General features: G+C 45.3%; 5 protein-coding genes across 7 annotated transcripts; 4 read left to right on the forward strand and 1 right to left on the reverse strand.

Moving 5' to 3' along the window:
• Positions 1-198: 198 nt before the first annotated feature.
• LOC132265595 (zinc finger protein OZF-like) lies at positions 199-2,590 on the forward strand. The gene is made up of 3 exons (XM_059766327.1): positions 199-1,281; positions 1,708-2,274; positions 2,338-2,590. The coding sequence occupies exons 1-3, from the start codon at positions 370-372 to the stop codon at positions 2,464-2,466; spliced, it is 1,608 nt and encodes a 535-aa protein (XP_059622310.1). The 5' UTR covers positions 199-369; the 3' UTR covers positions 2,467-2,590.
• A 9-nt stretch (positions 2,591-2,599) lies between these two features.
• Positions 2,600-4,682, forward strand: LOC132265594 (gastrulation defective protein 1 homolog). The gene is made up of 2 exons (XM_059766326.1): positions 2,600-2,778; positions 2,854-4,682. Exons 1-2 carry the CDS (start codon positions 2,688-2,690, stop codon positions 4,662-4,664), a joined length of 1,902 nt encoding a protein of 633 aa, XP_059622309.1. The 5' UTR covers positions 2,600-2,687; the 3' UTR covers positions 4,665-4,682.
• On the reverse strand, positions 4,678-5,362 carry LOC132265597 (NTF2-related export protein). Its single transcript, XM_059766330.1, has 3 exons — positions 5,242-5,362; positions 5,102-5,188; positions 4,678-5,025 (listed from the first exon to the last, which is right to left on the reverse strand). The coding sequence occupies exons 1-3, from the start codon at positions 5,248-5,250 to the stop codon at positions 4,699-4,701; spliced, it is 423 nt and encodes a 140-aa protein (XP_059622313.1). The 5' UTR covers positions 5,251-5,362; the 3' UTR covers positions 4,678-4,698.
• Positions 5,363-5,377: 15 nt separating this feature from the next.
• Positions 5,378-11,860, forward strand: LOC132265596 (lysophosphatidylserine lipase ABHD12). 2 transcript variants are annotated; one of them, XM_059766329.1, is made up of 5 exons: positions 5,378-5,463; positions 6,538-7,262; positions 9,907-10,025; positions 10,682-11,082; positions 11,165-11,860. In XM_059766329.1, exons 2-5 carry the CDS (start codon positions 7,201-7,203, stop codon positions 11,786-11,788), a joined length of 1,206 nt encoding a protein of 401 aa, XP_059622312.1. In that variant the 5' UTR covers positions 5,378-5,463; positions 6,538-7,200; the 3' UTR covers positions 11,789-11,860. The 2 variants fall into 2 exon arrangements, with proteins under 2 accessions (XP_059622312.1, XP_059622311.1); XM_059766328.1 differs by having other exon boundaries at positions 5,380-5,463; positions 6,540-7,055.
• A 212-nt stretch (positions 11,861-12,072) lies between these two features.
• Positions 12,073-18,702, forward strand: LOC132266049 (glycerol kinase). Of its 2 annotated transcripts, none has more exons than XM_059766880.1 (6): positions 12,073-12,371; positions 13,567-13,671; positions 13,739-14,542; positions 15,001-15,260; positions 17,068-17,273; positions 17,680-18,702. In XM_059766880.1, exons 2-6 carry the CDS (start codon positions 13,606-13,608, stop codon positions 18,003-18,005), a joined length of 1,662 nt encoding a protein of 553 aa, XP_059622863.1. In that variant the 5' UTR covers positions 12,073-12,371; positions 13,567-13,605; the 3' UTR covers positions 18,006-18,702. The 2 variants fall into 2 exon arrangements, with proteins under 2 accessions (XP_059622863.1, XP_059622862.1); XM_059766879.1 differs by lacking the exon at positions 12,073-12,371 and adding an exon at positions 12,433-12,649.
• The last annotated feature ends 26 nt before the right edge of the window (positions 18,703-18,728 follow it).

Below are 18,728 nucleotides of genomic sequence, written 5' to 3' on the forward strand. Positions count from 1 at the left end.
CTTTTTTATCAGCATCGCGGTGATTTTTCCTGCACAAAATGCCTTCGCAGAGTGATATTCTTTATGAAGCACATTTTTATCCGTGATCTTTCAACTCTCTTCGCACACGATGAGCCGGCGAGCGCAATGGCGACGAGCCAAGGGAGAGTTTTGTGTGACGATCGAGTGGAAATGATCAGTTTTCGTCAGGCCGTCCAGCTGAGCTCGCCCGGCAGTTGCTTGTGTGATTCAACTCCCGCCCAAATTGACCTCCAACTTGGGTGTTATCAGTTGCAACCACATTCATGGACCTTGACCGTTTATCGCATTTCACTCGTCGTCGAAGATATTTTGCCCTTTGCGTGTTTTTCTCTTTGAATTTCGGGAATCATGAGGAACTCCTTGCGCGCCTTCGATATGCGGCAGAGGATTTTCCTGGTGAAGTGCTTCTATCAGGGCTTTGGTGACTATGACAGTGTCAAGAGGAGTTTCTCCAGTGTCTTCGACACGCCAAATCTCACTGATGACATCGTCAGCGAAATCATCCGTCTCTTTGAGCACACCGGCAGCGTCTTCCGCCTCTCTGACATTTCCGATGACTTCCTGGACCTGGAGAAGTGCGATGATCTCTCACTGGACACCGATCAAATCGATCTCATTTACTTCAAGTCCCTCCAGGACAACCAGACGCCACCCGAAGTGGAGGAAATTGAATTTGATGAGAATCTCTTCGACATCCCGAGCTCTGTTGTCTCCACTTGTGGCTCCGTTCTCAACTCGCCGGCGTACGATCATCAGTCATTTGTTAAGCTCTTCGAGCACCATCAGACTCCTGACTTCACGGATGTGATCAGGGAGGCGGTGGAGAAGAGCCTGGAGGATCTCGAGGATCCCACAAAGAGTCTCGAGGCTTCGCTCTCGCCTCTCGCCTCCCTGGACACACCCATGGCGTCACTTGAGGACACAATCAGGGAGCTGGAGGAGTCGCTGCGCAGCATCCAAACGGGCAACTCCTCGCCAGACATCCATCAACACTCTCCTGCCAAAGGACCACCGAAGAGGGGCCCACCGAAGAGAATCATCTGCGAGACGTGCGGAAAGGCATTTGCCAACAAGTCGCGCCTCGAGCAACACCAGAAGAGTCACTCGCAGGGAAAGCCTCACGTGTGTCCGCACTGCGGCAAGACATTCAAGTGGATCTTCGCCTACTCGCGCCACCTGAAGATCCACTTTGATGATGGCAAGAAATTGTTCAAGTGCGGCTCCTGCGGCAAATCCTACCGTTTCGAGAGATATCTCAAGGTGAGCATCAGTCGCACAGTGAACATGATTTGAAGAGAAGATTCTAGTTTAGGTTTTAAGTAAAACTCAAATGCTGAGAGTTCAGAGGCTTTGGTAGAAAAGTTTAATACTTTTTTGGGAATGTCTTCAACTGGACTATCAAAATTTTATCCAAATAATTTGATTTTCAAACAAAATTCTTGATTTTCAATTTTGTAAACATTATAATTTATCGTCTTAAGCAGTAATCGAACAAACTTCTCTTTTTTAAGTAGTATTAGAGTTTTGCTTAACCTTTCTAATAAGTTGAAGATTATTAAAATCGGTCGAAAAGAACAAAAAGAATAGGAAAAATGTGTTTTAGGAGTTTTGGGAGTCTTCAAAATGGAAGAATCTTCATCTGAGTTACAACCATACTTTATGCTTTTATTTATTGTAAATTTGCAGTTCCATGAGAAGAATGTGCACAAGAAGCAGGAGCGATTCCTGTGCAAGTGGTGTAATCGGGAGTTTGTCTCGCAGGCTGAATTGCTGGCGCATTGGAAGACTCACAGCGAGGGCGTCTTCTTCTCCGACACCAACACGAACATCTCGAAGATTGTCAGCGATCTGCAATGCTCTGAGTGTGGTAAGATCTTCTCCTCGCGGGACAGCCTGAAGAAGCACATGGTGCTGCACACGGGTAAGATGCCCTTCACCTGTGACATCTGCGGCAAGGGATTCACGTGGAAGGAGGGCGTGCGCCGCCACCTGTTCAAGCACCTCGGCATCACCGACGATCTCAGTCCGGTGTGCAATGTGTGCGGCAAGCGAATGTCCCGCGACACCGCGCTCAGAGCCCACATGAAGACGCACGAGAAGACTGAGAATGCGTTCAAGTGTCGCATCCTGGGTTGCTCCAAGACCTTCACCACGGCGCGACTCCTGAATCGCCATGTGAATGATCGCCACAGCAGTCGCAGATTCATCTGTGACTACTGTGACGTTGTGTATAAGGACAAATCTCAGCTGCAGGTGAGCGAAACAGCCCAGAAAGGAGGGAAAATAAGATGTAAATTCAATGTAAAATCCTTGCAGATTCATATCAGGAGGAATCATCTGAACGAAGAGGCGCCGTTCAAGTGTGCAATCTGTCAGCGGGATTTCTGGCTGAAGAGGGACTTCCGGATTCACATGGCGAAGCACCACAATGTAGAAGTACAGTGATATTGTATGGAATCGATGATTAAAAACCGCATATTTAGGAATAAGGCAAAAAACCATGATTTTATCCAAGTTTATCTGGCGCGCATTCGCTGTGCTAAAAATCTCCACTGCGTCTTGCAGCGCCTCTAGTGGCATTTTCGTCTCTCCAGATGCGTATTGTTTTTGTGTTAGTTTGTTGACATTCGCTTTGCCGTGCGCGTGAAAATTGTGGAAAAACTGTGATGAACAAGCCAAAAATCACATTTGGCAAGATCAGCTTCACCAAGGCGTCGAGTGAGGGTGGAAATTCCGGGGAAAATCCCCAGAATGAAGGTAGAAAAAGACAACAATAATTTCATGGCTTGAATTGGTTTGTTTACATTATTTTGGGGCGCTTTTCTCCCTCAGGTTTTGGTACATTTGGCAAGAATGCACCTGTAAATAAGCTGAATCAGGCCATCGAGGAGATTGCAGACGATCTAGAGAGTCAGCATGTGAAGGAAGTGATGGGAATATCGGGATTTGGCCGCAAGGCGAAGAACTTCGACATTGCTGAGCAGATTGCCAAGGCGAGACAGGTGCCCAAGAGGAATCCTGTGCAATCCCAGGAAGTGGCTGCGAAGGAGGAGGAGGGTGAGGATGAGGATGATGTGATTGGACCACTGCCGCCGCCGGATTTAGCCGCGGGAACCGCAAAGACGGCGCAAAAGGGCAGCGACAGTGAAGAGAGTGACGAGGAGGAGGAAGAGGAGGAGGATGAGGGTCTCCTGGGGCGTATTCCGGCTACACACGAAGTGGCCATGCAGCATGGCTCCAAGGCGGTGATCGCACTGTCCGCGGATCCGTCAGGCGCCCGCCTGGCGAGCGGTTCTGTCAACTACGACTTGTTCTTCTGGGACTTCGCCGGCATGGACACGAGCATGAGGGCCTTCCGGACGCTGCAGCCGTGTGAGAACTACCCCATCCGCAGCATTCAATACTCCGTGACGGGCGACAGGATCCTGGTGGTGTCGGGCAACTCGCAGGCGAAGATCCTGGACAGGGATGGCTTCGAGAAAATGGAGTGCGTGAAGGGCGATCAGTACATCACGGACATGGCCAGGACGAAGGGGCACACGGCGCAGCTCACGGCCGGCTGCTGGCATCCGGGCAGGCGCGAGGAGTTCCTCACCAGCGCCCTGGACGCCACGCTGCGTATCTGGGAGGCGTCCGGCGCCAAGCAGCAGAAGCAGCTGATCAAGACGCGCGCCCAGGGCGGCCTCAAGACGCTGCCGCACAGCTGCACGTACAACAGGGACGCCACGCTGATCGCGGCGGGATGCGCCGACGGCTCCATCCAGATGTGGGACACGCGCCGGATGTTCGTCAACACCACGCACTGCATCCGCGAGGCGCACGCCCGCGGCAGCGAGATCTCCTGCGTCACCTTTTCACACCTCGGCACGCAGCTGGCGTCCAGATCCTGCGACGGCACCATGAGACTCTGGGACATGCGCCAGCTCCGGAAGCCGCTCTTCACCTTCGACGCGCTCTACGCGCGCTACGACACCACGGACTGCGTCTTCAGCCCGGACGACGCCGTCCTGGTCACGGGAGAGTCGCTGGACAAGGGCAAGGACGCTGCCACGCTGCACTTCTTCGACACGCGCACCAGCGAACGCGTGCACGAGATTCCCGTGACGGATTCGCACGTGATCAAGGTGTTGTGGCACCCGAAGCTGAACCAGATCTTCGTGGGATGCGGCAATGGGACGATCAAGTGCTTCTACGACGAGAAGCGGAGCCTGCGCGGCGCCAAGCTGTGCGTGGTGAAGACGTACAGGAAGAAGAAGCACGTGGAGGTCGTGGGCACGACGCAGGTCATCACGCCGCACGCGCTGCCCATGTTCCGGCAGGAGAAGAGCCGCTCCAGCCGGAAGAAGATGGAGAAGGATCGCGCGGATCCCGTGAAGTCGCGCAAGCCCGATCTGCCGATCACGTCCGGCCAGGGCGGCAGAGTGGCGTCGTCTGGCGGCACGCTGAGCTCCTACGTGATCCGCAATCTGGGCCTGAGCAAGCGCGTGGACGACGATCAGGATCCGCGCGAGGCCATTCTCAAGTATGCCAAGGAGGCGGCTGAGAATCCGTACTGGATCGCGCCGGCGTACGCCAAGACGCAGCCGCGGCCCATCTTCGACGCCGAAGACGGTCCGGACGCGAAGAAGCCGAAGACAGAATAAAAAGAATGTGGCAAAAGAGAGATGCGAGATTTATTCATTTCCTGTCCTTGAACATGGCGTCCTGCAGGCGATAGCAGTCGCTCACGATCTTCCACTTGTCCGCCTGGGCGGTGATGATGAAGGTCTGCTGGAAGGGACGCGCCAGGCCGTCGTTGCTGAACTTCACGGAGCCGCTGACTTGGATGAGGAATGTGAGCTGCGTGGACACGGCGGCGTCGAGCACCGGCTGGGCGTCCAGTGTGTTCGTCTGGTGGTCAGACACGGGTAGTTCCTGGAAGAACTTCTGAATGTCATCCTTCCCCGTCACGCCATTGCCATTCCACACGAGAATCCCATTGTCCAGGTACAAGCGGAACATTTGCTGCAAACACAGGACAAATTAAATCAATCCCTGACAGTCCAGAATCCCCAGAATCTCTCCGGAGAGAGAGACTTACGTGACGTCTCTTGTCCATGCTTTCGTAGTAGAGTTTGGTGAACTCCTCGGCTGTCCTGCACGCCTGATCCATCTTATCCAGCAATGCCTGTAATGGAATATGTTAGTGGAGTCTCCGGGGCACACGATGCGCTAACTCACGTCATCCATTTTTGGGCGCTTCCAAGTGAAAATAGAGACTCAAATCGGCGATCAGAAAATGGTAAACAAAACAAGTTTTTGGAGGTTATGAGACGAAAATGGCCACAAGAGGTCTCTGGCGTCGCTCAAGGGGCGTTTATTGTGTCAGTTTTTTAGTGCGCGTGCACGCAGTGAATATTTTCTGCAGCTTTTCAGCGTCTTCTTTTGCTGCAATACTCAGAGGTAAATGCGTAAATCTTTGATAATTTGCATGCCAAGTGGTTATAGAATAGTTACAAGGTGAAATATAATTGATTTCGATGGATTTTCGAGCAAAAATCACTCAAGTTTCTCCAATCGTCCAACAACAACAATAACACAATGAGAATTTCTTTATGTTCCACCCCAAAAATTGCCTCAATCGGCACACAAATTGTGCTGATTTCCACGCAAGAGCCGGATTATCTCGCTGAAAAGCATGGGAATTCGGCGAGGTGGCTCGCAATGATAGGCGGAGACGAATGCAAATCTCACCTCAATAGTTCAAGGTTACGCCGAGACACAATGAAGAGGCGATAGACAATTTGCGCTTTGCGTAATTCATCAACTTCCTCCTTCAGCTGCTCAGCAATTTGCTCGCCCAGCGACTGATAACGCACCGGACAGAGCTGAAGAGAATCAAGAGAGCAATATTACTTGCGATAGCGAGACATGTTTTGCTTCGTGAGTCACAAACGATTCAGGAAGCTGGACAGGAGTTGTGAGTCTCCGAGGATACAATTCTTAGACGCCGCCCGCCGCACGATTCACACAATGCACAATCAGAGCCAAGAAGTCGAGACGGTTGTGGCTCAAGTGTGCAGGAGCAGCAGAAAGAAGAAGAGAAGGAAAAACAGTGAAAATGCTGATTTATTGCAAGAAAAACTGTCAATTTTTGAGCAACTGCAGTGAATTTTTATACTTTTTTAAACCTATTCTAGTTCTTGGGTGTTATAATGACGAAGTATATTATTGAAATGGCACAGTTTTACATGATGCGACATCTTTGCATTTAAGTGCTCATCAGTACTTTGACTCGTCACCGCAACGATCGCTACTGAATCAACCGAATTGCCGAGTTCTTAGCGAAATATAGCCAAACAATTAGTTTTTTAAATCTTAACGTTGAGATCGTAGCATTTCGTGTTTAACTAATTCGTAACTTTAATGAATCCTATAGAAGAAATACGAAATCTTTGAATACACACAATGAGTGATTCTTTTCGCTTTGCCTCGTGACGTTCGTCTAATCACAGTTGTTTGTTTGGACTTTTGCAGAGAGAGAGTGATAAGGAGTCATCCCGGCGACGAAGTTAGCCTTCAATCCACGTTCAGTCAACGTCGACATGTCAGAGAGCTTGTTGCACTTCTTGGGCGTCGCACTTGAGCTGTAGCAATTTGGATAAGTTTGTGTGATTGGGAGAGAGACTTTGAGGACAAGAGAGACAATTATGCTCCTGCTGCGCAAGCGGAAGTTTATCAAGAGGTGAAGACAAAAACAAAAATACGGCGCTTTTGGCCTTTCAAATCCAATGGTGAGGTGGTGTTTTTCTTGAGAGAAAACAGAGAGCCAATAGAGATAGTGTGAATCCTGTAGAGATCCTCACGCGCACACACAAAAAGACACACAGCAGAATTGTCCCCAATTACAGAGGACAATCAAAAGCCTTCCATTGAAGAGTTTCGAAAGAAAGAAAGACCAAAATGAGCAGTCTGACAATTCATCGAATCATTAATAATCTCTTTTCGTCGACGGTGCTTCCCGGATTGTTTGTCTTTGCTTGGCTGGCCGGTTTGTAAGTAGAAGATTTCCAATCAAAATTTACTCTCTTTTCTTTTTCCTCATGAAGCAGAAAATATCAACACACTAATCCTGTTGTTTTTTTACGGTGTGTGAGAGAAAGAGGGAATTTTTGTGCGCGCGTGCAAAGGTGCTGAAAAATGCCATCAGGCTTCCTTACTAATTTCTTTGTCGTCCTGTCCATTTCATGTGCATTCACCAGGTGAATATTCCAAACGCCAATATTAATTGTGTAATAAATTGTAATTTGTTGTCGAACGTGTAAGATTTTTCTTTTATTTCTTTGTCATCTGCACTTTTCGAGAAACAAGGGGAAGATAATATGCCTTAAAATCTGTACATCACTTTCTGACACTTCCACAAATTTGCGTATGAAACATTCTTAACACTTCCCAGAACATCAGCATTGCTTAAAACATGAGTTTTTCTTCTTTTCGGAACTTTATAGAATTTTCCAACGTGCATAAAGTATCATAACCTCAAATTTAGGAATCTTTGTCCCAAAAAACACCTTTTTTTTATACTTTTATGACCTTACAAATTCAGAGAGAAACAGTATTTTAGAAATATTTGAAGTTTCCAGTGGATATTTTGATGTAATCTAATTTTTAAATGCAAATTAAACTCAGTTTAGGCGCAAGAATGAACGATTTTTGAGGTTATATTATGGAAAAGTTTGTCTTAAATTCATAACATAACCTAGAAAATTGTGAAAAACACATTTTTTCTCCTATTATTGAGTAAATTCCTTTTTGAACGTGGATTAATATTTTCAATATTGAAATACTTCAACAGTGTTGTACACCACTTCTGACCATAATATCTCCCCCTTTATGAGAAACACTTTTTTGTGTTGTTTTGAATGTGTGTCGATTTGTTGTTGGCGTAAAAAGTTATTTGCGCAATAAGCACATATTATTACAATTATTTCGATACTTGTTTGTCACATTTTTATTCTCCTCCACCGCCAAACAAGCGATAAGGAAGTTGTTGCAAATGAGATTTTTGTGCATTTGTGAAGAGATTGTTTTTTGTTCAAAGAACATCAACTCAAATAATCACTCTAATCGCTCACTTTCTGAGGTCATTCGAATGATTATCAGTGGCGGTTTGGGGAAATTTTCACATATGATGTTCAAATAGAGGAGAATAGAGCTACTTTTGGTATGTAAAGATTCAATGTAGGGGAAAGTGGGGCAGCATCGCATGGAAAATCTACATATTTTCATTCTAACTTTGGAGAAAAAGTCATGAGTTTTAATGTCCCAATGGCATTTTCTGAAGCTTAATAGATGAGAGCATTTTTCAAGACAAAATCCTAAAGTTAGAACATAATTCTCAAAACAACACTGCCCAACTTAATGCTGTAACAATTGCTGTACAATAAAAAAAGTGGAAAAATGAGTTAAGATGAATTGTGTGAAATGCCAATTTTTCTTCAATCACTTTCAAACAACAAACATTTCAAATATTCATAATCAAACGGAGAATTCCGAAATGAGTCGTAATTGTTTGTAATTGAATTAATCAAGCTGACATTTTTCCTCATTCTTTCGAGGGCAATTTTTGAGGGGGAGAAGAAGAAAGAAATGGAAGTTGATCAAGTGAATGAATCACAGCATTTCTTTCAAGCAAAAAAAAAAACTTCTGACACACAACATAGATTATGCTCTTTCCCCCTCTTTCTCTCTCTGTTCCCTGATCGTGTGTGACAAAGAGACTCGTGAACATTTGAATTTGTCATCCATGAAATAGTGACCGCGCTCGCCCTCAAGTTTTTTTCGCACACTTGCCGTGCATTTATGGTTGTTATTTCGCAAAGAAAAGGGGTGAAAAGCAAGCAAAAACCGTCGCGATATTTTTGTGCAAAATTCAGTGAGGCCAAATATGAACTGTGAATAGCGAAAGGGGGAGATAATGTGGTGCGAAAGTGGTGTACATATTACATTTGCAATATTCACTACTTCTATTGGTTGTTTTATTATTATTTTTCTATGTTATGTGACTTATTTATGACTAAATTACAGCTTAAAGTGCGAATTAATTCACCACCAATAGAATTATAGGTTATCTAATTGAATAATCTACGATAATAACACACGGTCGAATGCAGAATAACAGGAAAAAAAAATCATGAATTGTTGTCCAAAGTCACAGTTGTGAGTTGGATTTTTGTCAGATTTCGGTTAGTTTTCAGTCAGATTTTGGTTAGTTTTCAGTCATATTTCAGTTATTTGATAAAATCTTCGCTGAAATATCGCTGATTTTGCTCTCGAATTGTGGAAGTGATGTACAAATTTCAGCCACATTGTCTCCGCCTTGGTAGAAATAGTTCTTGTGTCACTGTCCAAGGATGTCCGACTGAATCGATCAATTGTGTTGTGGACATTTTCCACTAGTTGCTCTCCTTTCGGGCTGATTTTTCATTCTGACCACAAAATCATCACTTATTCATTGTGCTCTGGGACATTTTCAACTCGTCGTCGCGCGCGTGTGTGTGTGTGTGTGTGTTGGTGTTTATCTTCGCGTCGCGAGTAGTTTTTCCTTGAGTGACTGAAACATAGCACGAAAAATACCTGAAGAGCGCGCGTGAAGAAGGACGAGAAGAAGTAAATCTATCATGCTTCTGGACACTTCAATTGTCTTTTGGTGTGTCATTCATAGTTGGAATTTCGTCTTGTTTGCTTGTATAGAGAAAATATATTAGTTTCGTTTTATAATATAAATTGATGCTTTTGAGAGGATTTCGTGAGAGGAAACGAGAGAAGATGTTTTATTCTCTGTAATTTCCATTGTTTCATATAATTTTCAATTAATGCCCATTTTTTTCTCTGTGTCTCTTGCAGCATTTCATTCATCACACTTAAAGTCTGTCTCGTGGGATTCGTGATTTTCTTTATCATTTTGCCGCTCATCTTTAGATTTTGCGTGCCTCTTCAGCGTGGAATTCTCTTCCTGACATTCAGTAAGTAAATATTCAGCAAATTGTTGCTGGTTTGTGTGATCAAGAAGCTCAGACTGCTTTCTTTGGTCACGCAGGAGAAATACAAAAAAAAATCAATGGAGGAAAATTAAATAAATGCAGGGAAAATTTCTGTCATTCATGAGCAATGCTTAAACCAAGAATTTCGAAGATTCAGTAAACGCCAAACTTCGCCTTGCAACGCCTTCTCGATCGTTTTTCATTCGTACTTCACACTAGCGCCGCCGTGTGGCCGCTAATATAAGCTATGAAGAGCGTAAAGTTGCAGAGCGAATTCGTAACTTTTACGGACTAAAATATGAAATCTGTAAAGTTGCAACGACTTTTCACTTCTGTTAATTCTTCTTTCAATTGCCTCTTGAAAATTTTCATGATTTTCCATTTCTATCGCTTCTTATAGTGGAAATTGAAAGCGTTTTCGCAAAGTATTCTTAATTCTTTATTTTTGATGAAATTACAGGGTTTTCTTTTAAAAAAAATGTTTAGTCCACAAAAGCTCAAATCCTTTCTAAACCTCTGAATATCTGCTCTACAAATGTCATTGAATGTCTCAATTGAGGGGGTTCAATTAATTTTTCACCGCTTCGTCAGGCAATCAACATGTGAATAATGTATCCTTTTTCTCGTCCCTTCCACAGTAACTTACCCACCAAATATTGACTTCAGTCGGCCGGAGAAGTCAGGCTTGTGCGCCGTGCGCAACTACTACGTGACCCACCGCGATGATGAGGAGAATGCGGACATTGAGCTGGGCGTGTGGCATCTGTTGCCGGGCTTCGTGGCGCGACGCTTCGCACGTCAGTTGAATGTTCCCGCCAAGGCGCTGCTCAATATCACGGACAGTGAGTCGGAGACTCTTTCGGCGCCCGTCGAGGAGGCGCTCAGTGCGCTGGCGGCGCGCTACGACGATCACATTGGCGACGAGGAGAAGCAGGCGTTCTTCGAGGAGGTGCTGGCCAAGGTTCCGTGCTCAGTTGTCCTGTATCTGCACGGCAACACGGCATCGCGCGCCGCGCCGCATCGCGTGGAACTCTTCCAGGTGAGGACAGATAATGTGTCATGCCTTAATGTGCTCAAGAATCGTTGCTTTTGAGCCTAATCTCTTGCTGTTTCTCTTCCAGGTGCTGCAGCGCATGGGATATCACGTGGTGGCGTTGGACTATCGCGGCTACGGCGATTCGGGGCGCGTGCAGCCGACGGAGGCGGGCGTAGTGCGTGACGCACTGGCGATCTTCGCGCACATCCGCGAGCGCACGGACAATCCGGTGTTCCTGTGGGGCCACTCGCTGGGCACGGGCGTGTCCACGCACATGCTGGCGCTCATGCACCGGACGCGTCTGCCCGCGCCGCCGGCCGTCGTGCTCGAGAGTCCGTTCAATAACATTCGCGAGGAGATTCGCGAGCATCCGTTCTCCAAGTTCTATCGCCACCTGCCCTGGTTCGACTTCACCATCTCGCAGCCGATGTACGTGAACAGCCTGCGCTTCGAGTCGGATGTGCACATTGGCGAGTTCCCGCAGCCCGTGCTCATTCTCCATGCCGAGGACGATCTCGTGGTGCCCTTCAAGCTCGGCTACAAGCTCTACCGGCGCGCCCTGGACGTGCGACGGAAGGCCTGGGGCCCCGTGGAGTTCCATCGCTTCGAGGGCTCCAGTCACTATGGCCACAAGTTCATCTGTCGCGCCCCAAATCTGCCCGACATTGTGCGCAAGTTCTTCGACACGTATCGCAATGAGAAGTTCTAGGCCACATCGTAGGTACTCCTCCTCAGTGTATAAAGTCAGTCTAATCGTTATTAAAGTGTGTATAATTCTAAATCAGCGTTTTTCTGTGGTGAGATTTACCCGAGGATTGCGTGGTTTGTGATTTGTTGGAGAATTGAACCTGTGACATCACGATCTGAAAACCGACGCTAATCCTCGGATTTACAAAAGAAATACAATTTATCTGAGACACTTCGTTTTTAGTACAGCCAAGACACCCACCGCGATCGCGGCGAATAAAAACTTCAGTGTGTCTATTGACAGGTGTCAAGCGAAAAGGCCGCGCAGTGTTTTGGTTTTTGCATACTCATGTTTAAATCCAGAAAAATGCAGTTTTCCCGCAACTGCATCACCATAAATCCACACAGCATGCAATCATAAAGTGTTCTGTGATCTTATTCAACGATGACATTGTGAATTTTCAGCAGAATTGCAGCGTTTTCCAACCTGTTCGTTCTCCATTCATTGGCTGCAACACCCACAATATTTCTTGCCCATGTGGCAGTGCTGCAATGTGAGACTCTCCCGGACGCCCAGCGCACATTAGCAGACTTCAGAGGCACAGGTACAGAGACCTTTGCCTCCACGGCGCTATCAGAATGAGCGTAATGCACGTCGTTATTGGGGATTTTCTTATCAGTCGTCAAATCGCGACGGTCGAGGCGGTCAGAAGCCGTCTTCAGTCGCCTCTCGGCCGGGAATCTGGGCAGTTGACAGTGATTGCGTGTGAGCAAGAGACCCCAAAGTTCCCCCGTCGAGACAGCCAAAGTCCTCAGGCTTTCTGGGATTTCCGATTGCGTAACCACTCTTTGAGTCTCTCTCTCTCTAATTACCTCTGCCAAGGTGGGTGTGTGTCTCTTATCGCCAATAGTGCTTGAAATACAGGCGAGATAAGATTTGTGAATAGTTAATTGAACTTTGACTCCTTCCACTGTTGAGAATTGCAGATTAACATTCTGGTCTTTCGCACTAATGCACGGATCTTACGTGATAACACTTGATTAGGACAATTTCCCAGTGAGCGACAAAGTGAAGCTTATCAATGAACACACGAATAACATTTGTTCGGGATTCGCTTCGAGAAATCGCGGCCAATTCTCTGTGTCAAGATCAATAACTGACCTCAGCATGACCTCGCGGTGTATCGAAAACAATGCCACAGAGGCCCAGAAAGCTCAGAGAGTCCAGAAATGTGTGATTGATGAGGAAGAGTGTTGTTTTGAAAGGAATTCTCAAGCCCTAATTTATGTCTTGCTTTTTTCTTGAAGACTTTACAACACTATCTGAACTACACTGAGAGAAAAGTCCAAGATTAATCAAAGATAAAATCAATTGTTGCTTCTTCAAGTACTTGAAAATAGTTTTTTTGGGGTATAAAAGCGATAAAGACAGTTAATTTCTTGATTTTAGTCTCAATTCGTCGTTCAAAGAGAAATTCTAGCATCAATTTTTCTGTACAAAAGCTTGTATTTTTGTGCCTAAAAGCTATGATTGGAAAATTCTTTGTTTGTTTTCAAGCTAAGCTTCTAATCAAGCTCACTTTGTTTGATGGCGATGACGAAAAACGCTTAAGGTCGAAAATCAGGCAAAATATTTGCTTTATTTATTTTTGGTATCTTTTCGGCAGAAAAAGGGCGGGGCTTGTGAGTGGGCGTGGCATAAGAAAATGCTACTAAACAGTGTGAAAAAGCAAAGTTTTACAGGATTCATTTGTCATTCTTAGTCATTTGAAAGGGCGAAACTTCTGCTTCTCTTCTCAGGTCAATCTAAATAGTTGTCAACACTGATTCAGCCTTAAAATGCACGTCGATCGCAGCAAATTGATTGGCGTAATCGATGAGGGGACGAATACTGCGCGTTTTATCGTAAGTTCATTCCTTCACCAAGTCAGTTGAGCGCAAGCGCTGATGTCGAATGTGCGCGCAATTGCAGATCTTCAAGGCGCCGCATCTGGAGGAGTTGTGCTCGCACTCCGTGGAGATAAACCAGATATCGCCGTGCGAAGGATGGGCGGAGCAGAATCCGGACGAGATTCTGCAGGCTGTGCTGCTGTGCGCCTCGGAGGCGTGCCTGAAGCTGGAGGCGATGCAGTACAGCGTCCGGGACATCGTGGCCGTGGGCGTCACGAACCAGCGCGAGACGACAGTGGTGTGGGACAGGCTGACGGGCAGGCCGTTGTACAACGCCATCGTGTGGAATGACATCAGGACGAATGTGACGGTGGATCGTGTGCTGGCGCGCTTCCCGGAGCAGAACAAGGATCACTTCCGGGAGCTCTCCGGACTGCCCATTTCCCCCTACTTCTCAGCGCTGAAGATCCGCTGGCTGAAGGACAACATCCGCGAGGTGTATCGCGCGTGTCGGCAGAAGCGCTGCCTGGCCGGCACAATTGACTCGTGGCTGATTTGGAATCTGACGGGCGGCGTGAATGGTGGCCTTCACGTCACGGACGTGACGAATGCGTCGCGCACGCTGCTGATGAACATCGAGACGCTGGAGTGGGACAAGCAGCTGCTGCGCACGTTCTCCATCCACCCGGACATGCTGCCGGACATTCGCAGCTCGTCGGAAGTGCTGGGCGTGATCAGTGACGGCGGCGTGCTGAACGGCATCAGCATCAGCGGCGTGCTGGGCAATCAGCAGGCGTCGCTCGTGGGCCAGATGTGCTTCAAGCAGGGCCAGGCGAAGAACACCTACCGCAGCGGCTGCTTTCTGCTCTGCAACACCGGCGAGAAAGTGAGTTTTCCGCACGAATTTCCTTCATGATAGATAAAGAATGACTAACACTTGAAATGGCGCCAAAATTGAAGTTAATTATTGAATTTCTTCACAGTTTGTCTCATTGAACTGTGAAAGTAGAAGAAAATTTTATCAAAATAGTCTCTAAGAGTTCAAATTTGACCATATTTGCTCCTTAAACAATTTTAGGACCTCAAAACTGCGATGATTTGCACAAAATATCTCTAAAATGCTATTTAACTTGTAAATTGACGTATTTTTCTAATCTTTGGCAGAAAACATTGATTTTTGCAAAGTTTCCTGATAAAATTCACCGCGAAAACCTGTTAAAAACAGTATTTTGATATCTAATTTAGCTGTAATTTCAAGCTTCAGTGACTGAAATTGGCCATCTTGAAAAATGGCGACTTTGCGAGGCACTCTTGGATTTATCATCAGCGATTCTCCACTTTCAGTTCGTCCACTCAACGAGCGGCCTCGTGACGACTGTGGCGTACAAATTCGGCCGCGATTCCGCGCCTGTGTACGCTCTGGAGGGATCCGTGGCGGTGGCGGGAACAGCGCTCAAGTGGCTGAAGAACAATCTGGGCATTCTGCGCGACACGCTGACGGAGTCCGAGCAGTTGGCGTCGAAGGTCTCCTCGACGGGCGACGTGTACTTCGTGCCCGCTTTCACCGGCCTGTACGCGCCTTACTGGCGCAAAGACGCCCGCGGGTGAGTCACGGCAATTCTCCCTGATTAACCCTTCCACGACCACAAGCTTCTGTGGGCGGAAGAATGTCGCGAAAGAGTCCAGCAATCGTAGATCTGTGGATTCTTCTGAAAGTTTGTGTTTCTAAGAGGGTTTCAGAGGGTAATTTTCTGGTCTTTTTGACGTTTAAGGCGCAAAAATGATCTCTCTTTGGGTTGTCGTGGAAGAGTTAAGCTATAACTTCAGTCGCTTTAGTGCAGTGAAACCAGTTTTGAAACTATCCGGCAATGAATCTCCCACCCAAATTAGACAGTCGAGACAGAGCGCTTCAATTAGACACTCAACGAGATAAGTGTGATCGTAAAAGTCTTTGCAGAGGTATTTCTCAGTGGCTATCAAGTCTCTTTATGGCCATATTGTGTCACTCAGCATTTAAACATCTTCACAATCGAGAGATTATTTATTGTCTAAGCTATTTTTTTCTTTCTTTGAAGTGTGTTGAAGAAGTGTTGCGAATGCCAAATAGTGTATTTTGACGAGTGAAACGTGTCTTCCAGTCACAAATTTTCCCCTTTGAAGGTGCAAAACACTGAAAATGCTGCAAAGCGTGGCATAATTTTCGAATTTTTACGTTCTGAAAACAATTCTCTGTGACGCAACGGTAATTGACGCGCGACAAAAGAACGCGCGCGAGATCATTTTACCCGAGGGAAATACAAAATGGCTGACATGTGTACACCTCAATTGCTTCTACACTCTTTAGTAAAGATTCTTCGGTAAAATGTGAGGTTATGAGTGAATCCAAAAATCCGGAAATATATCTCAAATAATTTTTTAAATAATTTGCTATACCTAAATAGGTATTATTCTGTATATTTTCTGCGATGAAATCAATCATAACCTTAAAGAATGTTAAGAGTGTTATTTTTAAATCGTCATTTTGATTTTAAAAAGTATTTTTAGTGTTTCAGGCACGGAAATTGATGTTCTTTTTAGGTTAATTCGGTTAATTGGTCACTGGAATCTATCATAAATTGTCGTATAACCTAGAAAAAGCACTAAAAAGGCTAAAAATCCTTTTTCTTATACAAATTGGTTCAAAAACACACATAAATTTGTTTAATTGAGAAGCTTTTGTGAACCAATAAACTTTGAAAAATTTACTGAAATTGGGAATATTTCACACTTTCACTTCCAAGTACTTTCACAGAAGTGTACATGACTTGCCACCCACTCGCTTCCCCTTGATTTCCACCTTGCGCAATCGAATTATTATTATTATCATTTGGCGAATAAGTGAAGAGTTGGTTTTGGGAGGTGAAAAGCATCCCGATAAGGATAGTCATTGCGAGATTTTAGTGTGTAAATATCGATCTCATTATCAAGGAAATTGGCGCTTTTTGCATGTCAAAGGAAAACATCATTTTGCCTTATCAACGGAAAACATCGCAATAACCAATTCAATGTGTTAAACATCCGCTTATCAGCACTTCTTCTCGTTAACTTTCTTTCCTGATCAATAAATAAATGCCTAATATCTCCGAAAAAGTGAAGAGCTGTAAATTTATTTGTTGATAAATTCCTTCTTATCACTCCGCATGTGCAGGAAAAGCCGAAACGACAATTAGAGAAGAACATCCAAAAGTCCCAAATGAGAGTGTCATTGAAGTGATATTATTTCCCTCCCCACAAATTGCTGTCTCGTGAGAAGCTCTGAAATTGAAACGATGTCGAAAAGCATCGCGCGCGACCTTTGCCCACATTTTCTCTCGTCTCTATCGTGACAATATGGAAATTTTTCACCACATTTTCCTTCACACATAAATGCAGAATAATCTGTGGCTTGACGGGATTCACGACAAAGAATCACATCATTCGGGCGGCTCTCGAGGCGATTTGCTATCAGACGCGCGACATTCTCGAGGCAATGAACAAGGATTGCGGCTTTGCGCCCAACAAACTTCACGTGGACGGACAGCTGACGAAGAACGACCTTCTGATGCAACTGCAAGCCGATCTCAGCGGCATTCCTGTCTGTGAGTATCTTGGCTTGATCTTGGCAGTGATTCACTTGACAAATAATACATAAGCTTTCGGCTGATTTCTCAAAACTAACGTCGACGTTTTTGTGCCCAAATATGCCCAAAAAGGTCAGAGGAGAGAAAAATTCTGGAAAAAGCTTGAAATTCTCCTTCATTTGAGGGAGAAAAATGTGTGTGACTCAGAACTGCTTCAATATTCTGTGAAATACTTAAAGAGAAAAAAAAACTGTGTTTAAATACAGAAATTAGAAGATTTTCTGAGAAAAATGCATTTAGTGGGTATTAAAGGTTCACTTTATGTTTTTTTTTCTCAAATCTCACCAGCATATTTTGAGCGTCTTTCGATGGTCGTTAAGTGTGAAAATCAATTTGCTCACGTTTTCTTTTTGTGCTTCTGCAGTGCGCTCGAAGGCGGCGGACACGACGGCTCTGGGCGTCGCCATGGCGGCTGGGCTGGCGGACGGCGTGAACGCGTGCGACTTCCGCGATGAATTCCGCGACAAGGTGCTGGTGCACGATACATTCCTGCCCACGACGATGCTGGAGGAGCGCAACGCGCGCTACGCCAAGTGGAAGATGGCGGTGGAGCGCAGCCTGGGCTGGGCGGTGACCAAGAAGAGCGGCGTCATGACGGACGAGCGCTATCGCCTGCTGTCGTCCATTCCGGCCAGTCTCTTCCTGCTCGGCTCCTTCGTGATGCTCGTGGCCTCCGTGGTGCGGCGCTGACGACACACACACACCCAAAAGACTTCTTTTTCCAGTACTTTCTGCGACTTTTATTTTACTATTATCCATTAATTATTGTTAATTACACTCAAACATACAAAATCACGTGGGTGAGAAAAGGTGAAAGAAAACACTACGTAGCGAAAGAGTTTCGATATGAATCAGAGATGAGCGACTAAAACATGATTTATGGCAAGATTGTGAGCAATAATTAAATGTCTTTCACGATAAAACTTGAAGGTAGATTGTAAGATTGTTTAAAGCTTAAGAAGGTAAAATAATGTACTTAAAAATTACATCAGGATAAATCATGGCATTGAAAGATGGATAAAAAAAGACTGAGATCTTAAGAGTTGTGTTTAATTAAAGTCTAATTAATTTCTTTGTTAATTTATAATTCAATTTATGAAAAGAGGAAATTCAATTCTTAATTTATAATTGTTGTTCTGAAGAACATTTCATTGTGATTTCAAATTGAGACTCAGCTTTGGATTAATTTTGGCAACAATTTTTGTATAATAAAATCTAACTTACAACTTAATGACTTTGAAGGCACATCTCTGTCAAAATATACATCGCACGTAGTGTGTGTGTCAAATGGAAAATGACAAAAAGAAGAAAAAACATCAAACTCATTCTGAAATCCTCTTTTCTGTGCATAAAATCACGACTAAAATATATTGCCAATTATACTGAGTATTTGTTTTAAAATTTTCCCTCCTT

Source organism: Phlebotomus argentipes, unplaced genomic scaffold (assembly GCF_947086385.1).
Source record: "Phlebotomus argentipes unplaced genomic scaffold, Phlebotomus argentipes genome assembly contig_5, whole genome shotgun sequence".
NCBI lineage: Eukaryota > Metazoa > Arthropoda > Insecta > Diptera > Psychodidae > Phlebotomus > Phlebotomus argentipes.